Here is a 20,456-nt window from a genome sequence, read left to right on the forward strand (position 1 = left end):
TGGTTTTGAACTTCATGTAAGTGGAACCACCCAGCCTGTGCTCTTCTGTGTCAGGTTCACCTTGCTGCACACTAGGTTTGGGCCGTGTAGTACTCCGGGGCGTGCACACACTGTGTTTTATTTATCTGTTCTACTGACGGTGGACGTTTGAGTTGTTCCCAGTTTTTGCCTGTCCGGGGACAGCTGCTTTGAAACGGTTGTGTTTCTCTGCCTTTCTGTTTGAGTACATACCTCGGGTACGCTTGCGTCCACCTCCAAAAAAGCTCTCTCTGTTTTAAAAGAAAACCTTCCTTGCTGTTTGTTTTTGCTTAATCAGCTTTCTTGAGGTGTAGTTAGATATAATAAAATGCACCCATTTTAACTGTACCCCTGGCAACCACTGATGTGGTTTCTATCCTTGAGCATTCGTTTGGCCTATTCCTGAGCTTCCTATGAAGGGACTGTAGGGTAAGTGGGCTGTCTGTCTGGCATCTCTCCTTGGCACCTACCATGCCATCTGCATCCTGGCCTGTAGTTATTGCTCCTTTTTATGGTACACATTATGCAAATGCATCATGGCTCATTTATTCATTTCCCCGTGGACAGATGTTTAGAGTGTTTCCAGCTTGGCTATAATAAACAACGCCGTGACGGTCACTCCATCATTCCTGTACCAGACCTGGTGTTGGGCATGTGTATTCACTGCTCCTGGGCAAATACCTGGGAGTGATTGCTGGGTCGTAAGGTAGGTGTATAGTCAACTTTATAAGAAACGGTCAGACTGTTTTCCAAAGCCTTGGGCCACTTCAACCTCTCATCAGCAATGGATGAGAGGCCAGCTGCTTCCCAGCCACGCCAGCACTTAACTTTGCCATTTATTTCAGTTTAGCCATCCCAGTGGGTCTGAAGGGCTAGCTAGCTTATGGAAGCTTGTGTGTGTGTGTATGTGGCAGGGATTGAACCCAGGGGCGCTTAACCACTGAAGCACATCCCCAGCCCTTTTTTGTATTTTATTTTTTTTATATTTATATTTTAGGGGTAGATGGACACAACACAATGCCTTTATTTTTATGTGGTGCTGAGGATTGAACCCGGGTCCCGCCCGTGCTAGGCGAGTGCTCTACCACTGAGCCATAATCCCAGCCCCTTTTTTTGTATTTTATTTAGAGACAGGGTCTCACTGAGTTGCTTAGGGCCTCGCTGAGTTGCTGAGGCTGGCTCTGAACTCTCAATCCTCCTGCCTCAGCCTCCTGAGTCGCTGGGATTATAAGTGTGTGCCACTGTGCCCGGCCTTATTGGGACTTTAATTTGCATTTGCATGTTTTCCTGTGCTTCTTGGCCATCTGAGCCTTTTCTCTGGGGGATGGTCTGATCAAGCCTTCCTTATTTTATGTCCCCATCATACGTTTCATAGCCGCTGCCTCTGCCATCTACAACCTCAGCATTTTTTCGTTTGGAGTAACTAAAAAATTCTTCAAATTTGCCTTCCTCATTCCAGGGACTTCTCGGTTGTGCCAGACAAACCTTCTTAAACACCACAGTACACACCTCACTCCCTTGCTCTAAGACCTGCTACGGCTCCCCAAGTCTTCAGGGCCAGCCCCACTTCCTCATCTGCCATTCAAGGCAACTCCAGCCCCTGGCCTCAGCCTGTCTCTGCCGCCTTCCTTCCATTGCCTTTTCTACTGATCAGTAGAATATCTTGTCTGCTTCTTTCTCCCCCAGGGTTAAGTCTGCTCTAAATCAAGTCTGCTTCTCTGCAGGGAGGCTGCCTGTGAGCCCCACCCCACGGGGCTTCCTGGTTCCTCTGAGCATCTCTCCTGCTCTGCTGCTGGTTGGCACTCACTCTTTCTCCTTCTTCTTTTTCTTCAGTATTGGGCAAGTGCTCTATCACTAAGCTACAGCCCTGGCTCTTATTTTATTTTGCCACAGGGTTTTGCTAAGTTGTCCAGGCTGGCATCGAACCTAAGATCCTCCTGCCTCGGCCTCCCTGGTAGCTGGGATTACAGACCTGTGCCACTGTGCCCTTTCTTTATTTATTAAAAAAAATTGGGGTGGGGGGAAGGGATGGGGATGTGGCTCAAGCAGTAGCTCGCTCGCCTGGCATGCGTGCGGCCCGGGTTCGATCCTCAGCACCACATACAAACAAAGATGTTGTGTCCGCCGAAAACTAAAAAAATAAATATTAAAAGAAAATTCTCTCTCTCTCTCTCGTCTCTCTCTCTCTCTCTTTAATAAAAAAAATTAGTTGGACAGCATGCCTTTATTTTGTTTATTTTTATGGGGTGCTAAGGATTGAACCCAGTCCCTCACATGTGCTACGCAAGCACTCTGCTACTGAGCTACAGCCCCAGCCCCTATTTATTTACTTTTTTTCTGGTGCAGGGATGGAAATTTTGCCCCCTCACAGTACAAGCTAGATGTCCAGGGAGAAGCGGGCCTGGAGAGGGGCCTGTTGGTACCAGGAAGTTCCTCATACACATGATAAAAGTGTGGGCTTCTCCTTATAAATGTGTGGTACCAATATTGTATGTGAATATGCTTATAAAATCACATATATCTCCTCAAAAATTCTAGCATGTTGTGGGGGGAGAAATTCAAAGGTGGGGTGGGATAGGGAAGGAGAAGGGGGGCTTTCCCCCCTGTCTAAGAACCTTTGATGTGCACCAAAGATTATTGGATTTGAAGGAGATGTCCTGGATTTGAGCTCTAGGTCTATCCTTTTGTAACTGGGTGTCAGGAGATCAGTTCGTTGACTAGGGAGGATGAATTAAGTTAAAAAATAAATGGGAAGAGGTCATCCTTCCAGAACTGTGGGGAACAGGCAAGATCTTCCCATGTGAAAGTCAAGGGCAAACCCTAAAGAGCCCATGTATGCATTCAGAATTGGTTTACTTAGGAGCCCTTGGCACACCGACCTGGTGAAGAAACCTTGTCTTTTAGGAGGAGCAAGCCAGGGAAGGAAGCAAAATCACCTCCCCTCCTCCCTCTCCCTCCCTCACAGTCCCCTCTTCCCAAGGGCCTCCTGCTGAACACGCTGCTGTCCTCTCCCGTCAGACTTTATTTTAAAAAAGGCTTCAATGTTAAACTGGGGGGAAAGTATAACAAAGAAGAAAAATGCAGAGGACTCGGTGATGTACAGAGGGAAGTCTGTAGAAGTCAGAGGCTTATCTGCTGAAGACCCAGGTCGGCTCCAGCTCTGCCAGGCGCTGGCTGGCCCTGGCCCGATGGGAAGGGCTAGGACAGGTGATTTCAAGTCTCAGGGGCATTGTGGAGGTCCTGGGTTCAGATCTGGGCACCTCGGGGTGAGTCTAACTGCCCCAGAATCCCAGCGAGTCTGTCCACTGACCCGGGAACTGACATTTGAATAGGTTTTCTTCATAGCTATTCATCCCCTCTCCCAACACATTACCAGCCTGGGCAGTCAACTTTCCATGGGTCACCTCTACCAAAGCCACATTCAGAGGGGACCCCACTCCCTATCCTGGGAGGAGGGAGTCCTTGTACTTTCTACTTCACAAATTCATAAATATTTATGGGCTAATCACTGTTTCAGCTTCTGGAGATGCCGCTGGAGCCAAAGCGTAGGCAAGGAAAGCCCTTTGGCATCCAGCGTCCCCTGTTGGCAGACTCAGGAAGGAAGACAAAGACCCCTGTCCTGTGGGAGTGGGGTGGGCTGTTCAGTGCGATTAAGAGAAATCTTCACTTTCTGGGCACCAAACACCAAGAAAGGGAGGGAGTTGAGATCGGTGGTCAGGGAAGTCATTCGGGAGTCTCCACTGAGGTCTCTGCCCTCCCCCAGCCCTGCCCCCTCTACCCCAGGCTGGTTCTCGCTGCAGGGTCGCCTCCCCAGCTGGAGCATCACCTGGGCTCCTCCCGAGGCGGTTCTAGTGCAGCGCGCGGGGAGGGCGCACCGGCCGGACCGGGTCTCCATTACGCGCGCCAGGAGGCGCTGGAGTGCCCACACTCCGACCCTGGGGGCTGTGGGTGTCCCCGGTTCTGCGGGTGACTCCGCCCCAGCCCGCCCCCGCCCGCGCTCCCGCCTCGCCTGTGCTGCAGCGCACACGCCCAAGTCCTCCTCCAGCGTGCGCCCAGGGAGCCCATGGAGCTGGCGCGCGGCGCGTCCAAGGGGGATGGTGGGGCCGAAGCGCTGCTGGGTGAGCTGGAGGGGCTGGTGCAGGACGTGGTGAGGGCAAGTTCCTGGTGGGAGCTCCACGGCGTGGACTGTGCCATCCTCGCACTCAGCCTCCTCGCCTTGCCAGCCGGTAAGGGACCTGGGGTCAGGGACAGAGGGACAGGGACGGGCTGCGGGTGGGGGTAGGTTGCGGCGGAGGGTGGTTGTGCTTGCAGGCGGTGCTGCAGCTGGCCTGCAGTGGAGAGGGGAAGTCGGACCTGTGCCGGGGACCCTAGGCTGAAGGGTCACACCTTAAGCCCCAAAGTTGGCTTAGAGTGTCCTGTCCTGTGACTCCAGAGGAACTGGACTCACACATGGGAGAAAGTCTGATAGCTTGAAGGTGGTGGAGGGGAAAGTGGAGAGGAGTCAGGGAGGGCTGGGGAGGGAAGAGGTGGCCATGCAAAAGGGAAGAATGTTCTACTGAGGACACCAGGGAATGGGTGAGAGGAGTGGGGAGAGGGCCTGAGGTTTCCCTGGAGCTCTCATGGTCTGGAACTCTGTGATACCTGACCTCCATCTCTGCTCTGTTTGAGGGCTCAGCAGGGAAACCTCAGCAGATTCAGGACCCCTGAAGTTTCCTTGGCAAGACCCTGGGGCTCTATTTCATTCCAAATCCTGTAGGGAGAGCCAATCCATCCCCCTCAGGTCATGGAAGGTCCTGCCTCACTCCTGCCTGTGGCAGCCCCAGGGCTGGGCCCCCTGTGGCCAGGGATTCTGGGGTGGAGTATTTAGGCCCAGCTCTTCAGGAACTGGAGAAAGACCCTGTTCCCTTGTCCCCTCCTCTGTGCAGGGTTCCTGTGCCTGTCCTCTGAGAATGTCCTGGTCTTTGCCATTGGCATCACCATCTTGGGCGTGTGCCACTCCACGCTCACTGTCAAGGGCAGCCACCTGGCCACTCATGGTGCCCTCACCAAGTCCAAACGCTGGAGCAAGATCTGGTTGCTCTTCTTTGTAGAGGTGAGCCTTGGACAGGGGAGGGCTGCTGTCATCAGGCAAGCAGTCTCACTTGGTGCAAGCATGCAGATGTGTACAGGCATGGATGTGTGTGTGTGTGTGTGTGCACAACCATGCACAGGTTTCCAAGCCCTCAAAAGGGAGTTTGCACCTGATGGGTAGAGAACTGTGTGATGCACATCTGAGTGTCTAGCTATGACAGTGAACTTGGCCTGGGCACCTTCTTTCTCCTGAGGATGTCCACTCACCTCTCTGCAGCACCAGGCCAAGTATGACCAGAGCTTCTTCCTCCTATGAGGACACCTGTGGCTGGCAAGTCCTGTTTTGTGACTGTCTTGGCCCATGGCTGCAATCACTAGAGCCTCTGGGTTTTGCAGTCAGAGTTTAAAATGTGACCCACACAGAAGGGGCAGGGGCAGGTCTGGTGTTTCAGAGTTCCAGTTTGTGGAACTAGATTGTGCCCTTCTGACTCCTGGCCAAGGCCAAGCCATCCTGAGAGGCTCCTCCAAGTCTCCGATGGACCCTCCTCTCTCCTGACTCTTGCTCCCCTGTTTTCCATCTCCCCACTGTTCTGCCTTCTTACCTGGGGGCCAGCCCAGGAAGGCAAAGGTGGGCAGACTGTCCTCTCACAACGGGGCTTCCAGCAGCCTCTCAGAGTCTCTCCCAAACTTGGTCTGTCTTTGCCTCCAGGGGGCCCCTCCCCTAACTACTCAGGTCCTTTATGAATAAATCAGGAAGCTCATAACAGAAGGAGTCCTTTTCTGGCAGGGACTGGTTGCCATGACCTTTAACTCAATCATTAACTCTTTATAAAGTCGTGTAATCTTATAAAACTTTATATGACACACACATAGATCTAATTTCACCCACTGAGTGGAGGGGACATTTCTCACCTGGCTTTCTCCATCCCTTGTTTTTTCCCCTCCTCTTCCCACCAGCACGTTTTCTGAAAGGCTGAGGTCAAGAGGAATCCACAGGTTCCCCATCCTCAAGGTCAATTTCAAAATGTTTCCCTTTCCACGGACCCCTGGATGTGGTCTCAGCCAGACTCAAGGCAAGACTGGACCCTGGGGTCTGGCGCAGAGCCTCACTGAGTTTGTAGCCTGCCAAAGGAGGCAGGGGCAATGTTGGCTGTGTTGCGACATGGCAGTGTCACAGTGCTGGGACCCAAGGGGTAGGATTGGCTATTTTGAGTTTTCAAAGCTGCACTGAGTGCTAGGAACCTGGAGGCGGTTGAGGGTGAGTAGTTTTTGTGGTCTGTGGACTGGCGCAGACAGCAAGGGACTTATTGTACAGATTTGGCCTCAGGGTTCTCACACTTGGGTGAATAGCTAGGTGACCGGGAGGTCCAGGCGAGTTGGAGAAGCCTCAGTGACCCCGATATGCACTAAAACATGAGAACTCCTGACCCTGACTTCCCAGGGCCTCAGGCTGTCATATAAGTAAAGCCAGGAGCCAAGGACACTGTCCCACTGGAGAGCTGTATGGGAGCCAGGCAGCCCCGGGGCTGGGTTCTACTTGCTGTCCACCGTCTTGTCCCCAGGAGCCCCAGACCAGTAGCATCATCTTTGCCTTTTGTCTGTTCAGGCCTGACTGAGCTGTTGGCAGGACTTCCATCAATATTTGTGGACCATGACCATGCAATTCACTTGGGGGCAAGGTCCCTGGAAAAGCTGATTGACAGAAGGTCATGCCCTGGAGGGTCACAGCCTGTGTCCCCTCAGTGCTGGAGAGGGAAGGCTTGGCTACCCACTCGGTGTGTGGCACTGGCTGATTTGCTGTGATGGACCACCAGGCAAGGCACAGTGACTTGCACTCAGGCTCTCAAGTCATGGGGATGAGGTGGAGTCAGTAATGGAGATTTTCGGACCCCAGAGTGTGGCTCTGGTTACCCTCTGGGGAAGGTCCAGTCCCTGTGCAGGAGAGGGGATGGATCAGACCCTCTAGCTGACATGGTGAGGCCACAGCAGTCCTCAGAAAGGTTGCTGGTCTTATGGCCAGGCAGGGGGCCAGGGTTAGGGGCACATCCTTCGCAGCCTCGAGCCTTGGTTGGAATCCCAGCCCCGCTGGGCTGCCCTGACCTTGGGCAAGTTAGCTTGGTCCAGCAGCCAGTGTTAGTTCCTCCTGGAATCAGCTGGAGGGAAGGCCTGGCCTCCTTCCTGAAGCAGGCAGGTGGCTGCAGAGAGCCCACCCAGCCCTCGACTAGGGCCGGGTCCTGACCTGTCTCTCCCCCTGGGGAGGAGAGGTGGTCAGCTGCAAGGGAGGGGGAGCGTTCGTGGAGGAGTTTGATCCACTCCTTGTTTTGATTTTGCTCACTGGCAGGTTGCAGGGCTCGCAGCCGTGTTGGGGACTGGGTTGCATAGCACAGAGGACAAGCCCTGGCGGTCTGGGACCTCAGAGGATACCCGGGACCTTTCCTGGATCCCTGACTGTCACTTCTCCTGCATATCCGTGTCTCTTCCCTGTCATCCTTTTACTGATGGGGCCTGTGTTCTTCCCGGACTTGGACCTTCGGGAGGCTCCATGACTGTAGGGAATCTTGGCCCAGGTTCCTTCCAGGGTCCTGCAAATTCTGCCACCTCAGGCATCCGCCAAGCACCATTGGCTTTGCTGAGCACCAGCTTTTGCTGTGGTTGCCTCAGGATTGACCACTCCTAACCCGGGCGGAACCAGGACCTCTATGACCCAGTGGATCGGGGGAGGGGGTGATCAGTGGAGGAATGGGGGCTTCTACTCCAATTCCCATGCCAGATGAGTTCCCCCAGAAGACCCCCCTCTGGCTCACCTGGGAAAATTCCTCTTCCCTCCTAGTAGCATAGCCCATTCTCTAGCCCTGGCCTCACCCAGCACAGCACCTGGCTCTCCATGCCCTGGGTTATGCCACTGGGACTGCCAGGCATATGCTCAGGGACTGCCAGAGAGGGTGCCACACTCAGTTGGCCGTCAGAGGGTGGGGGCAAGGTGGGGTGAGCAGGCTGCCAGGCTTCAGTCCAAAAGACTGGATTAACTCCTGAAACCAGAGGGTTTTAGGGACTCTCCTACAAGTTGTTCAATAATCCAGGATGCTCCCCTGAGTGGGAGGGAACAGGCTGTACCAGTTACTAAGCTCTTTGTTGTGTCTCAGCTTCAAATCCTCCTTGTAAAGTTGGCTTTGTGCTACGGGGCGGAGTCACAGCTGGTCCACAGGGAGCCCTGCACAGCAGACTGTGCCCTGCAGGGAGGAGTGTCACACAGGAGAATGCCTGTCACCCTCTGCAGGTCCCTTGTGATGGTGAGAACAGCTGAGAACTCCCAGCCTAGACATGGTCTCCATCCAAGCCCCAAGGACTCCTGTTTGAGAAGGAGCAACTGGGCTATTTTTTCCTGGTGCTGGAGATGGAACCTCAGTCTCACACATGCTGGGCACTCACTCTGCCACTGAGCCACACCCCAGCCTCCACTATGACTTCTTATTGTTTTATTTTTTAAAATTTACTTGGTGGGGGGCTGGGGCTATAGCTCAGTGGCAGAGCACTTGCCTAGCATGTGTGAGGCACTGGGTTCAATCCTTAGCACCACATAAAAATGAAATAAATAAATAAATAAAGGCATTCTGTCCATCTACAACTACAAAAAATTTTTAAAAATTAAAAATTAAAAAAATTTAGAGGGCCAACACGGATCTTCAGTACAAAATACAATTTTTATATAAACTTTTTGTTTTAAAAATTATTATAGAGTCGTTTCCCCCAGGGTTATATTTACATAAGTGTCATTTGATGGTGAAACCGAGGAAGCCGTCATTGGTACAGTGTGTGTGTGTGTGTGTGTGTGTGTGTGTGTGTGTTAGTTCTAGGCCATTTTATCACATGTAGCTTCTCAAAATGCACTCTTAACGACCTTGGCATGATTTCCTTAAGAAACCTGAGGCCCAGCCCGGTGATGCACACCTATGATCCCAGTAACTCAGGAGGCAGAGGCTGGAGGATCAAAAGTTGGAGGCCAACATCAGCACTTAGTGAGGCTCTGTCTCAAAATAAAAAGTAAAAAGGGTTGGAACTATCTCAGTGGTAAAGAGCCCCTGGGTTCAATTCCCAGTTACAAACAAAAAAAGAAGAAGAAGAAGAAGAAGTCTGAGACAGGAGGCTGGGGGAGACAGACAGCAGGGCTCTGGAGCAGCTGACATTCAAGCTGGAGCAACAGCAGAATGTGTTGAAGGTGCCAGGGGTGCTGTGAGGACCCTCTGCTCTGGGGGGAGCGTGGCAGGGACGCTGGGCAACATCTGGAGATGCCTCTAACAGTCATGACCGGGTGTGTGGACGTGTGTGAGCATAAGAGTGTGTGCCACTGAGATCCAGTGGGCCCAGGCCGGGGATGCTTGTAAACATCATACAAAGCAAGGACAGGCCCACAAGAAACATGGCCCAGCCCCAAGCGTCAGTGGCGCAGAAGCCCAGAACCCTAGGGAATTTCCCGAAGAGACACCGGCTGGTGATTTCAGACAAAGCCGATACAGGGACCAGGGGATGGGTATGAGAAATAGCACAGTGCTTGAGGGACCCACAGAAATCTGGGGTCACTAGAATCTAGTGGGGATCTTGGAGAAAAGAGGTCAAGGAGGCCCACGTGTCAGGCAGAGGATCTGGGAATTTGTCCTGTGACCAAAGCTAGTTGTCTCCATTAGTAGTTTAAAAACTGATTTAATTGATTTTGTGAATAGCTAACATGATTCTAGAATTCAGAATTTTAAAGGTGCAGGGATAAGTCTTCCTCTCACATTCCATGGCTTATCCCTGCACCTTTAAAATTCTGAATTCTAGAATATTTATTTATTTATTTATTTGTTTGTTTGTTTGTACTCGAGATTGAACCCACTGATGCTCTACCTCTGAGCTACATCCCAGCCCCCCCCACACACCTTTTGCAGTACTGAGGATTGAACCCAGGGGTACTCGACCATTGAGGCACATCCCAGCCCCTAAGTTGCTGAGGCTGGCCTTAAACTTGTGATCTTCTTTCCTCAGCCTCCCTAGTGACTGGGATTACAGGTATGTGCCACAGTGACTGACCTCTATGTTTTATTTGTTAAGTAAATAGTACCTTACAGAATTTACAAACATAATTATAAAATTTTGGCACAATCAAAGCTGGGTTGTGACTGTCACTGTACTGGGTTCGAGGCGGATGAAGCAGTGAGGGCTGGAGGGTGTTGTTACAGGCCAGCAGAGAGATCAGGAGGAATGGCAAGGTGAGGCTGGGGTGCAGGAGCAGGTGCAGGAGGAGGTGCAGGAGGGGGTGCAGGAGGAGGTGCAGGAGGAGGGGCAGGAGCAGGTGCAGGAGCAGGTGCAGGAGGGGGTGCAGGAGGGGGTGCAGGAGGAGGTGCAGGAGGGGGTGCAGGAGGGGGTGCAGGAGCAGGTGCAGGAGGAGGTGCAGGAGGGGGTGCAGGAGAGGATGCAGGAGAGGGTGCAGGAGGGGGTGCAGGAGGGGGTGCAGGAGGAGGTGCAGGAGCGGGTGCAGGAGGGGGTGCAGGAGAGGGTGCAGGAGGAGGTGCAGGAGGGGGTGCAGGAGAGGATGCAGGAGCGGGTGCAGGAGAGGGTGCAGGAGGAGGTGCAGGAGGGGGTGCAGGAGAGGATGCATGAGGAGGTGCAGGAGGGGGTGCAGGAGAGGGTGCAGGAGCAGGTGCAGGAGGAGGTGCAGGAGGGGGTTCAGAAGGGGGTTGCTTGGCTGGGATGGGGGAGGAGGAAGGTGGAGGAGGAGGAGGAGGAAGAGTCAAGGGTGAAGGCCAGGTTTCCAGCAGTGAGCCACTCCTGAGATGGACTCACACATGAAGGGCAGATGGTGGGCACTGTGGTCAGCATGAGTGTTTCAGACATAGGCAGGATGAGAGAGGGGTGGTGGGACGTTGCACGAGCAGCTTGCCTCAGACTGGAGGGGCTCTGGGCTGTGGTCTGTCCAGCTCCCATTCTTCCCTGCAGACCCTCTTGCTGATTCCCAGGGGAACAGCAGCTCTTTCTCAGGTGGTTTCAGAGGGGTAGGGGCCTCTGGGAGTCTGTGGGCCTCAGCAATGGGTTTATCAGATCAAACATAGGATGCTAGGATAAATTTGAATTTTGGGTAAGTAACCTATATTTTTTGTACATGTATATCCCAAATGTCACACACATGGGTGTTTATCCGAAGTTCAGATTCACATTTTCAATTGCTGCATGTGACAGCCCTATTTAGTGAAATACAGGTCCCCTAGCATGAGTCCTCAGGGTAGCTCCCCAGCAGGATTGACATGCATAGTCATGCCACTCCTGGAAGGACAGAGGATCAGTGGTGAGGGCCACGGAGGAGAGCCCCTTGAGTACTTGTCCTGACGGCCCTGGGCTTGCTATGGTTGGAACGAGCCCATCAGGGTTCTCTCCCCTTCCAGGTCCTGACCCTGGTGTTCCCAGGTCTAGCATGGTGCACAGCACTGGTCAGGGATGAGGATGCTTAAGGGAACAAACAACTGTATGAAAGGTAAATAAATGAGAGTTTTGGTGCCCCCTAAGTTTAGCTGAAGATGTCAAGAGGAATTAAACTGACATCAGCCCTCTGAACATTCTGGCCTTTCAGAGCCTGCATGCTTCAGAGGGGAGCTCTTAAATCTTCCTAGGGACAAAGAGGGTGGTGGTTGATATCAAGAAGCAGCACCAGTTGGGTGTGGTGACCACACCTGAAATTCTAGCAACTCAGAAGGCTGAGGCAGGAGGACCACAAATTTGAGGCCAGCCTCAGCAACTTGGTGAAACCCTGTCTCAAAATAAAAAAAAAAATAAAAAATAAAGAGGGCTGGGGATGTGGCTTAGTGGTACAGTGGACTTGGGTTCAATCCCCAAGACTTAAAAAAAAAAAATTAGGGTTGGGGTTGTGGCTCAGTGGTAGCAAGGTGCTGGGCTGGATCCTCAGTACCACATAAAAATAAATAAATAAAATAAAGGTATTGTATCCAACTACAACTAATTTTTTTAAATTATTTAAAAAAAAAAAGAAGTGGAAGCACCAAACTTGAGGCTTCTGGGACTTTCTTGGGTCTGGATGTGGAATCCTCTTGGGCAAGACATTTAAATGACCCTTTATAGCATGAAAACAGCTCATTTTCCAACTAACTCAGCAGGATGTAGTTGTTTGCCTGTGCCCCCAGTGAATGGCAGACAGATTGAGGTGCACCGTGTCCATCTTCCCCGGCTACCCCAGCTCACCCCTTTCTCTCCCTCTCAGGAGGAAGCATCTGAGTCGGAGAGAGAAGTCCACTGTTATAGAAATAGCCTCAAAGCTGTTTTTATTCACATCAAAAGGCAAAATCATTCACCAGCTCTGAAGTGTGTGCTGAGTCACAAATCACATGTCATGCACCTCGCTGTCACCTGTCTCCCCTGCATCTGCAGGCCTGGGCATGTGGCTGAGGGCCCTGAGGGTGGCATTCTCAAGATACTCAGTCTGGATCAGGCTCCGGGCCATTGTGGCAATGCCACTCAAAAGTGTGGTCAGCTACTGTTCTACCGGGAGACAGGGAGCTGGTGCCAGGAAGAAGATCAACTGTCATCAGGAAGACAGCTGAATGCAGCTGACCTTTCCTGACCAAGGAACTTAAACCAGCTGTGCGACCCCCATGGGTGAGGCCTAGGAGTAGGCAGGCCCCCCTGAGACCAGTGGGACTGAAAGACACTGTTACTTGAGTGACTGCCTGCCCTCTGCAGCCTCCTGCAGAATCTGTCCTTGGTGAGGTTACAGAAGCAGAGAGGCAAACCAGCCCCTGGTGCATTGTGTCACCTGAGAGCAAGGTGCCCAGCCTGTTGCTGTGGACTCCCTCACCCTTGGGGTCCTCTCCTTCACAGGGACCCAACAGGTATTGCTGGTTTGACCCTATCTGCCTGTGTCTTCTGTAAAACTGCATACGTGCCCCTCGGTGTCCTTTAGATAGGGCTTCTGGCTACGTTTCAGCTTCTGTTTCGTTCCAGATGAAAGGCTGCTAATTTTCCTTATCTTTCTCCGGCTTCTGCCTCTGCTGCCTGGACCCAGAGCCAGGCTTTGGGTTGATTGCGATGAGCACCTCATCTCCAGAGCAGCTTATCTTGGTTGAAATTGGACTTCAGGGTCCAAATCCCCTCTCTGCCACTTCAGCTGTATGACTTGGGGTTGTGTGGCCTCTCTCTATCTCGGTTTTTCTTGTGTGTGTTGTGGGGAAGAGCGCAGCTGACCCTAGGTTAGGAGTATGTGAAGTACAGAACACTGAGCAAGGTTCGATGTGTTCAGTTGTCTGTCTTTGACCAGCCCACACAGTGGTATTGGGAAACCCTTCAAACAGGCAGGCAGTGTCTTCAATAAAATTAGCAAAATCTTCTGGTCCGGATAAAATATTGGAAGAGGCGTATATCTGCATACTCATTTGCATATATCTACATAAGAAACACCACCACTAGCACCTCTTTTGCATTTAGAAAGACTGTTGGAGCTGGAGTTGGGGCTTGAGAGTTGCTCCCCGTGGTTGAATCCCATCCAGAACCCACGCCAGAAAAGTCACCTCTAGGGAGAAGCTAACTCAGCCTCCACTTGAGGCAACTCACCCGACATTGTGCTGCTCAGGAGGTGCCTCCTTTGACCCCAAGCCACTCCTACACCCCTATCCTTGCTGCTGTGGGCTCAGAATGCAAAGTGGTGTCACGAAGGAGCAGGTGGCTGTGAGTTAAACATAGGCAAGAGAATTGCCATGGCTGCCCACTTTGCCCACCTCTGAGACTCTGGAGGTTGTCTGGGTGGTGATCACAGCAGAGTGGCCATCTAGGAGCCTGACGTCTCTGTCCCCAGATTCTTTACAGAGCCACATCAAGAAGATGATGTCGTTTTGGGTCACCTGTACCTGAGAGTTGATGGTCCAGGCTGATCAGCTTGGGGTGCAGAGAGGAAGGCCCTGGAATTACAGGGTTTGAGGAAGGTAGGGGTGTTCTCGAGTTTCCCCCAGGTCTCACCCCACTCAGCCACGCCTAACACAAATTGGTGTGCTCTCTGGCTCCTCCTCTAGGTGTGCACGGCCTTCACTGCGGAGTTCGGGAAGTTCAGCCACGTCAACATGCACCATGGCTACACCAACGTGGTGGGTCTGGGGGACTCCAGCACGTGGAAGCTGCCTTGCCTCAACCGCTACGTCTACATGTTCCTCGCGCCCTTCCTCATCCCCATCATCACCCCGCTGGTGGCTCTTGGTGAGTACCTGATGGCCTGGGTCCAAGTGCCCTGCAGAGGCCTGTCCCACTTCCTTCCTTTCCCTCCTGGCTTGGTGGAAGCCAGAAGCCTTGGGTTCAGACCTTTTGGTCTCTGCTAGACTTTCTGATCCAGACAACCAGACAGCAGGACACAAGTCCAACTCTAGCTCTGCCACCTACTGGCTGGTGAACTTGCGCAGATAACCTGACTTCTCTGAGCCTCGGGTTCCTCAAAAGCATAATGAGGCCACAGCCAGAGCTTTGTAGATGCACACTGATCATCGTAATAGTTGGCATCACGGGAGCAACACCACGGGGTAGAAGGAGCTTGGGGATGGGTGGCCTTACGTTGGTCATGTTGCTTAGTGGCTCCCTTCCTCATCTAAACAATGGGTGAACACTCAGGCCACCCTCCGCCCTCACTCCCTTGGCCACCAGGAAGCCAGCTGGTGAGGACTCCAAACCTCGCCTGCCCTCATTCCCTGTCTTGCCCTCTGGCAGAGCGGCTGCGGAAGGTGGAGCTGCTGATAGCTCTGCGGACGCTGGGCCTGATTTCCCTGGGCCTTTACTGTCAGTACTGGCTGCTCCTGAACGTGTCCGGCTTCAGGAGCCCCAGCTCGGCCCTGGTCTGCATGCTGCTCATCAGGGCCTTGCTGGCCCATCCCTTCCTCCACGTCAACATCTTCCAGGTGAGGCCTCCCCACCCCTGGCACTGGGGAGTTATGGGGAGCACTCTCCAGGGAGGTGACTCAGGCTGGGAGAGGGAGGGCACAGGAGGAAGCAGCCCCCTTCTGGGGTCCCCTCTCGGTGGCTTGAGTTTTAGGTGAAGAGTTTGCTTGCCCTCAGCCGGCTGCCCTGCCTCATCCGCAGGTGGATTTCCATGTGAGGTGAAGCGAGGGTCCCTGTCAATGCCACGAGGCAGGCAGAGGAAGGAACTGGAGATGGGGGTCTTGGAGGGAGGCCGGGGGCTCCACATTCAGTTCTGGTGCATTCCCACCGGGGTGTCTCCCTGCATCCCCATCAGTGGAGACCCCAGGTTGGAGTTCCCTGTACACTCACCTGGCACTCAGTACAACTGCCATCGATTACTTAATCCCATAACTGTGTCCCGTCTGCTTGTCCTTCTCAAATGGAAGTTTCTGCTCCCCTCCAAGTTCCCTAGACCCGGGACCGTGCCTGACAAGGAGGTACCTGCACATACTCAGTGAAGGAAAAAGCACAAGAGGATGCGCAAACTTGAACTTGAACAATGAGTGGGGTTTTGGCTGGTGAAGAGAACAGGGAAGGTCTCTCCAGGACGAGGCAAAGGCACGGTGCCATGTGGGCAGTCTCAGGCATTCAAGTACCAACGGTGCAGAGGTCCCCAAGCCAGGCCTCCCGTTGTCCAGATGGGAGGAGGCCCAGAGATGGGAGAGACTCAGCTCAGGGCCCAGACTGGGTTGGCATCAGAGCTGAGCCGGAGCCCCACCCCCTCCTGCCTCCACCAGGTCCTTCTAGGTTAGGACTTGGGGGGCAGAGCACACTGGGCCTCTGAGTGCTTGGTGAGGACACCTGAGGCAAGGGGGAGGCCCAGGCCCCACCCCAGGACATGACCACATGTCTGTCACAGCACATAGGGCTGCCCATGTTCTCCCGGGACAAGAAGCCCCAACGGATCCACATGATGACCCTGGGGGTTCTCAACCTGCCCCGGCTGCTGGTGTTGGACTGGGCTTTTGGCCACTCGCTCATCAGTTGCCACGTAGAACACCACCTGTTCCCCAAGCTCTCTGACAATATGTGTCTGAAGGTAGACAAGGGCTGGTCGGGAGGGGCTGGGAGGACATGCCTGGCTGGTGGTGGGCAGTGGTAACCTCTAGGGTTCAGCTGAACCCTGGGTTCCCCAACTGGCCTGGTCAGAAGTCACCCAGGAGGGGCACCCCAACTGACAAGCAGCAACGTGGGTTGCAGATCGGAGACACCTGGGTTTCTTACCAGCAATGGGACTCTGGACAAGTTAATTGAGCCTCAGCTTCCCCATCTGTAAAATGGGATGAAACTGCTTACCTACAGGATTTGAGGATGGACTGAAGAAACAGACCTGAAATACTTGACACCAAGCAGGTGCTTGGCAAAGGAAGCCATGCTTTTCATTTCCCTGTGCCAAGAGGGGCTGTTGCATGGTTGGGACCTCGAGGGAAGATTTGGGGGAGAAATCCTCCTTCCCTTACCCACGAGTAAAGTTGAGGGAGGCAGGAGTTTTCCAACACCTCAGCCCTCAGCCAACGCCCCTGCCCTCCCTGCCCTGAGCATTCTGGACAAGGCAGATGGGAGCTGGGGCTAGGAAGAGGAGACAGCTCCTGGGATGGACAGGCTGCGGCAGTCCCTGCTCACAGCCCCTCCTCCTGCCATCTTCCAACAGGTAAAGCCTGTGGTGTCCCGGTTCCTCCACGAGAAGCAGCTGCCATACCAGGAGGACTCGTACTTGGCCCGATTCCGGCTGTTCCTCAACCGCTACGAGGAGCTCATGGTGCAGGCCCCGCTGATCACTGAGGTGGTGGGGCTGCAGTGAGGGCTGGGCTCCCCTCCCCGGCCCAGCCCTGGTGCTCCTGCTGCTGCTGGTTCTCAGTTGGTGTGCAGTGGTGGGTGGTGGGCGTGGAGCATGGAGGGAACATAAGGAAACTTGGGTGGGCAGTGAGACAGGGCAGCTGATGGGTGCCCTGTGTCCTGGGGGTTGCTTGCCCTGTTTGCTTTTTGGGGATTGGAGGGGTCTCTGGGTGAAAGGAATCTTGGTAACTGGGCATCCTGGGCCTGGCTCCATCTCAGGATCTTCCCCTGCTCCATTTGAGCCTGGCAGGGCAGCAATGCCAAGGGTGAGGTGAAATCCTGTGCCCAAGGCCAACTGGGAGAGGGAAGGGGCAGAGAGCAAAGGTCAACCCCTTAGCTGGGGCCTCCTTGACACCGAGAGAGTGGCACACTTGCTTGACTGCTGCTTCTTCCTCTGCTTTTCAAGGCTCTGACCCAGGGCCCCCTCCCCAGGGAACATGGGGCAGGGTCACTTTTGGCAGACTCCCTAGTTTCTCAGCCAGAGAAGCCTGTTCAAGTCACAGTTCCCAAGGCCCACAGTGTCACTGAGATGAAAGTGAGTATATTTTGTAGGGAAAGCTCTCAGGATAACAGAGGGGAGAAAGTCCCTCAGGGACACAGCTGGGGAAAGAGTATAAATAGATTTGATCGTGACCTTGGCTAGTTCCATGATGTTTAGAAGCACGGGCCTGGGAGAGAGAATTACTGGGAGGTAGCTGAGTCTGGAGGGGGTTATGGGAACCAGTTTGAAGGACAGGTGGCCTTAGAGGAGACAGAAGGAAGAGAGTGGGGTGAGACAGAGGAGCTTGAGGTCAAGAGCTGGGCTTGCAGTGAAAGGCAGCCTAGGGGTGAGGTGGGAACATAAGGAAACTGCTGGTGCCAGACCTGGGAAGAGGCCGAATGTGGGGACCCAATGAGATTCAGCCCGAAGTAGGCAGAATTGAGGGAGGCTGGGAGCTGCCCCAGTTGGGGGCTGGACTGAGAAGGTCTAAGAAAGTGCCCAAACGGAAGCTGAGGGAGAGCTAGAGGAGGCCAGATGTGCGATATGAGACCACAGCAGTTCATTTATGTAGAATTTCCCACTACTGACATTTTACCTGGATAATTCTTCTTGGCTGTCCTATGAATTGTAGAATATTTAGTGGTGCCCTTGGCTTCTATCTACGAGATGCTGGGATTCCAATCATGACAATCAAAAATGTTTCCAAGCTGGGCACAGTGGCACATGCCTGTAATCCCAGTGACTTGGGAGACTGAGGCAAGACTGCAGGTTCAAAGCCAGCCTCAGCAACTTGGTGAGGCCCTGATCAACTTAGATGCTATCTCTAAATAAAAAATTAAAAAGGGCTGGGGATGTGACTCAGTGGTTAAGTGCCCTGGGTTCAATCCCTGGTACGTACACACACATACACATTTCCAAATGTGGTCAAATGTCCCTGGCCTATCGGAGCGCACATCTATAGTCTCTGGTGTGGACTCTGGCACCTCTGCCTTGTAGCTGCTTGGTATCCCTCTAACTCCTGCAGGCCTTCTCCTCTAGCTGTGGCTCTTGGTGCCCCCATAGCTCCTTCGGGCACCCTCTCCTCCAGCTATGGCTCTCATGAGTTCCCAAGCTACTCCTTCCTGGGACTCTTTGGGGGCCTGGCCCAGCAGTCTTGGCTGATGCTCACCCCAGGGTGCTTCTCTGGTCCCTTAACCTTGCTCACACCTCTTTATTTCTTCATTAAACTCTCTTCAATCACTCCTTTTGAACGGGCCATCTGTTCCCTGCTGGGAGGCTCATTGACAGAGCAGAGTTTTGGATCCAAACAGCCCTCCTGGAACGAGGCAGGCTTGGCAGCTGCCCCAGCCTACTGCTTTGCTATATGATGTTGCTTCTCTTTTGAAATGCATTAGCCACACAGAAATGGTCTTAAGGTCTAGGACTGTGATTCATCAAACAGCCAATTCTCCATATGAAAAATGCACTGTCAGGAAAAAGGCCCCACTCTCAAACTCCAGGCTAATGATTAAAACCGTCCAAATACATAACCAATGACTCAGTGTTATTGATCTGGGCCTGAATGGGGTATGGGCAGCAAGCAGCTGGATGTATCATGGGCACCTTAGAAATAAGTCATTTGATTTCTTTGAAGCTTGATTTTCTGTTACTCTGAGGATGTGAGCTGGGAATGATTGTTACTTGAGAAGTGCAGAGAGGTGACAGGAGTGAAATGAAGTGCTTCTAGGGTTTTGCAAATACCTATGGTCTAGTTTACAGAGGTATGTGGGAAGCGACAATATTGATGATAATAACATTTATTTTACATGTAGCAGATGTTTTTAACTGATGTCATCTAATTTTAATCTTCAAAAATTGGTACAATTTCTTCCTCATATTACAGATGGTGGGGAAAAAAAGACAGGGAGAGTAAACTTCTTGATGTTATAAAGCTAATGAGTGACAAAAGAAAGATGTGAACTCTGTGTTCATGCTCTCAACCGCTAGACATACTGCCTCTGACGGGCAGGGAACCTTATAGAGCTTTCTGGGTGACTGATTCTGCGTTTCCACCTTGTTCTCCTGTGTGAATGGATAATCAATGGTTTTATCAGTAAGACAAATCTTTATGAATGTGCATTGGGTGGTAGGCCCTGTTTGAAACTCCAGGGATAGGAGTGAATGAGATTAGGCTGCCCACCCTCATGGAACTTATAGTCTAGTGAAGAGATTATCAAATTCTTTCCATAAAGGGCTAGATAATAAATATTTGGGGGTTTGTGGACTATGTGATCCCTGTCACAGCTACTCAAATGTTCCATTAAAACACAAAAACAGCTAGAGACAATATGTAAAGATATGAAAATGGCTTTACTCTAATAAACTTTATTTATAAACACTGAAACTTGAATTTGTGTAATTTTCCTATATCACAAAATATTTTATGCCACAGTCTGGCTGGGCACAAATGCCGCAGTCTGGCTGGGCACACAATCACGAGCCACCACACAGCTTGTAGATTCAAACAGCAACTCTTTATTCCCGAACTCACACCAGCCGTCTACAATCACGTTCTGGGGAAATCCAAGTTCTCTGCCCAAATCCACCTTCTCTCCCAAATTCACCTCCACTGGGCTTCTATCTCCAAAATATACTGTCTGAATCCCGTGAGAACTCAAGGGGAACTCAGGCAGCAGGATACGCCCTATTCCCAGCAGGAATAATCTTAAACCTTAAACCTGGAACCTAAACTGGGAACGCCCTAAACAAGATTATCTTAAAACCGGGAACACCCTAATCTGCCTTGGTCCTTGAGCAAGGTTAAGTACATTCAATGTCACTGCAACATGGGGTACGCTGGCAAGGAAATTGTCATACTTACTTGGCTAATGGCTCCCAGCATCTCCCCCCTTCTGATTAATGTGGCTTATGGACCGTGCCTGGTAGGTTGTCCAATTCAACATATGGTTCTTACCCGTCATCGGAAAACTGACCTTTAGGCGTCAGCCTCCTGTCTTAGGTTGATACCACTGCAATTGGATCATACCCGTCACTGACTACCGGTCCAGCATAAGCCATTGGCCCCCAAATTTTA

General features: G+C 52.4%; 1 protein-coding gene across 1 annotated transcript; it reads left to right on the forward strand.

Annotated features, from left to right (window-relative positions):
* Window positions 1-3,544: 3,544 nt before the first annotated feature.
* LOC124105997 (fatty acid desaturase 6) lies at window positions 3,545-19,766 on the forward strand. The gene is made up of 7 exons (XM_046463480.2): window positions 3,545-3,639; window positions 4,000-4,244; window positions 4,944-5,110; window positions 14,136-14,316; window positions 14,818-15,005; window positions 15,926-16,105; window positions 16,718-19,766. Exons 1-7 carry the CDS (start codon window positions 3,545-3,547, stop codon window positions 16,865-16,867), a joined length of 1,206 nt encoding a protein of 401 aa, XP_046319436.1. The 3' UTR covers window positions 16,868-19,766.
* The last annotated feature ends 690 nt before the right edge of the window (window positions 19,767-20,456 follow it).

The sequence above is a fragment of the Marmota monax genome, unplaced genomic scaffold, assembly GCF_021218885.2.
Source record: "Marmota monax isolate L192 unplaced genomic scaffold, Marmota_monax_Labrador192_F-V1.1 WCK01_AAM20220418_F8-fsc01376, whole genome shotgun sequence".
Taxonomy (NCBI): domain Eukaryota; kingdom Metazoa; phylum Chordata; class Mammalia; order Rodentia; family Sciuridae; genus Marmota; species Marmota monax.

What these genes read in the sequence shown, in the direction of transcription:
- LOC124105997 (XM_046463480.2), top strand. Translation starts at nt 3,545, where the DNA reads ATGCCGCTGGAGCCAAAGCGTAGGCAAGGAAAGCCCTTTGGCATCCAG. An exon ending in TCCACGTCAACATCTTCCAG is followed by an intron (nt 15,006 to 15,925) that starts GTGAGGCCTCCC and finishes TGTCTGTCACAG; the next exon opens with CACATAGGGCTGCCCATGTT. An exon ending in CTGACAATATGTGTCTGAAG is followed by an intron (nt 16,106 to 16,717) that starts GTAGACAAGGGC and finishes ATCTTCCAACAG; the next exon opens with GTAAAGCCTGTGGTGTCCCG.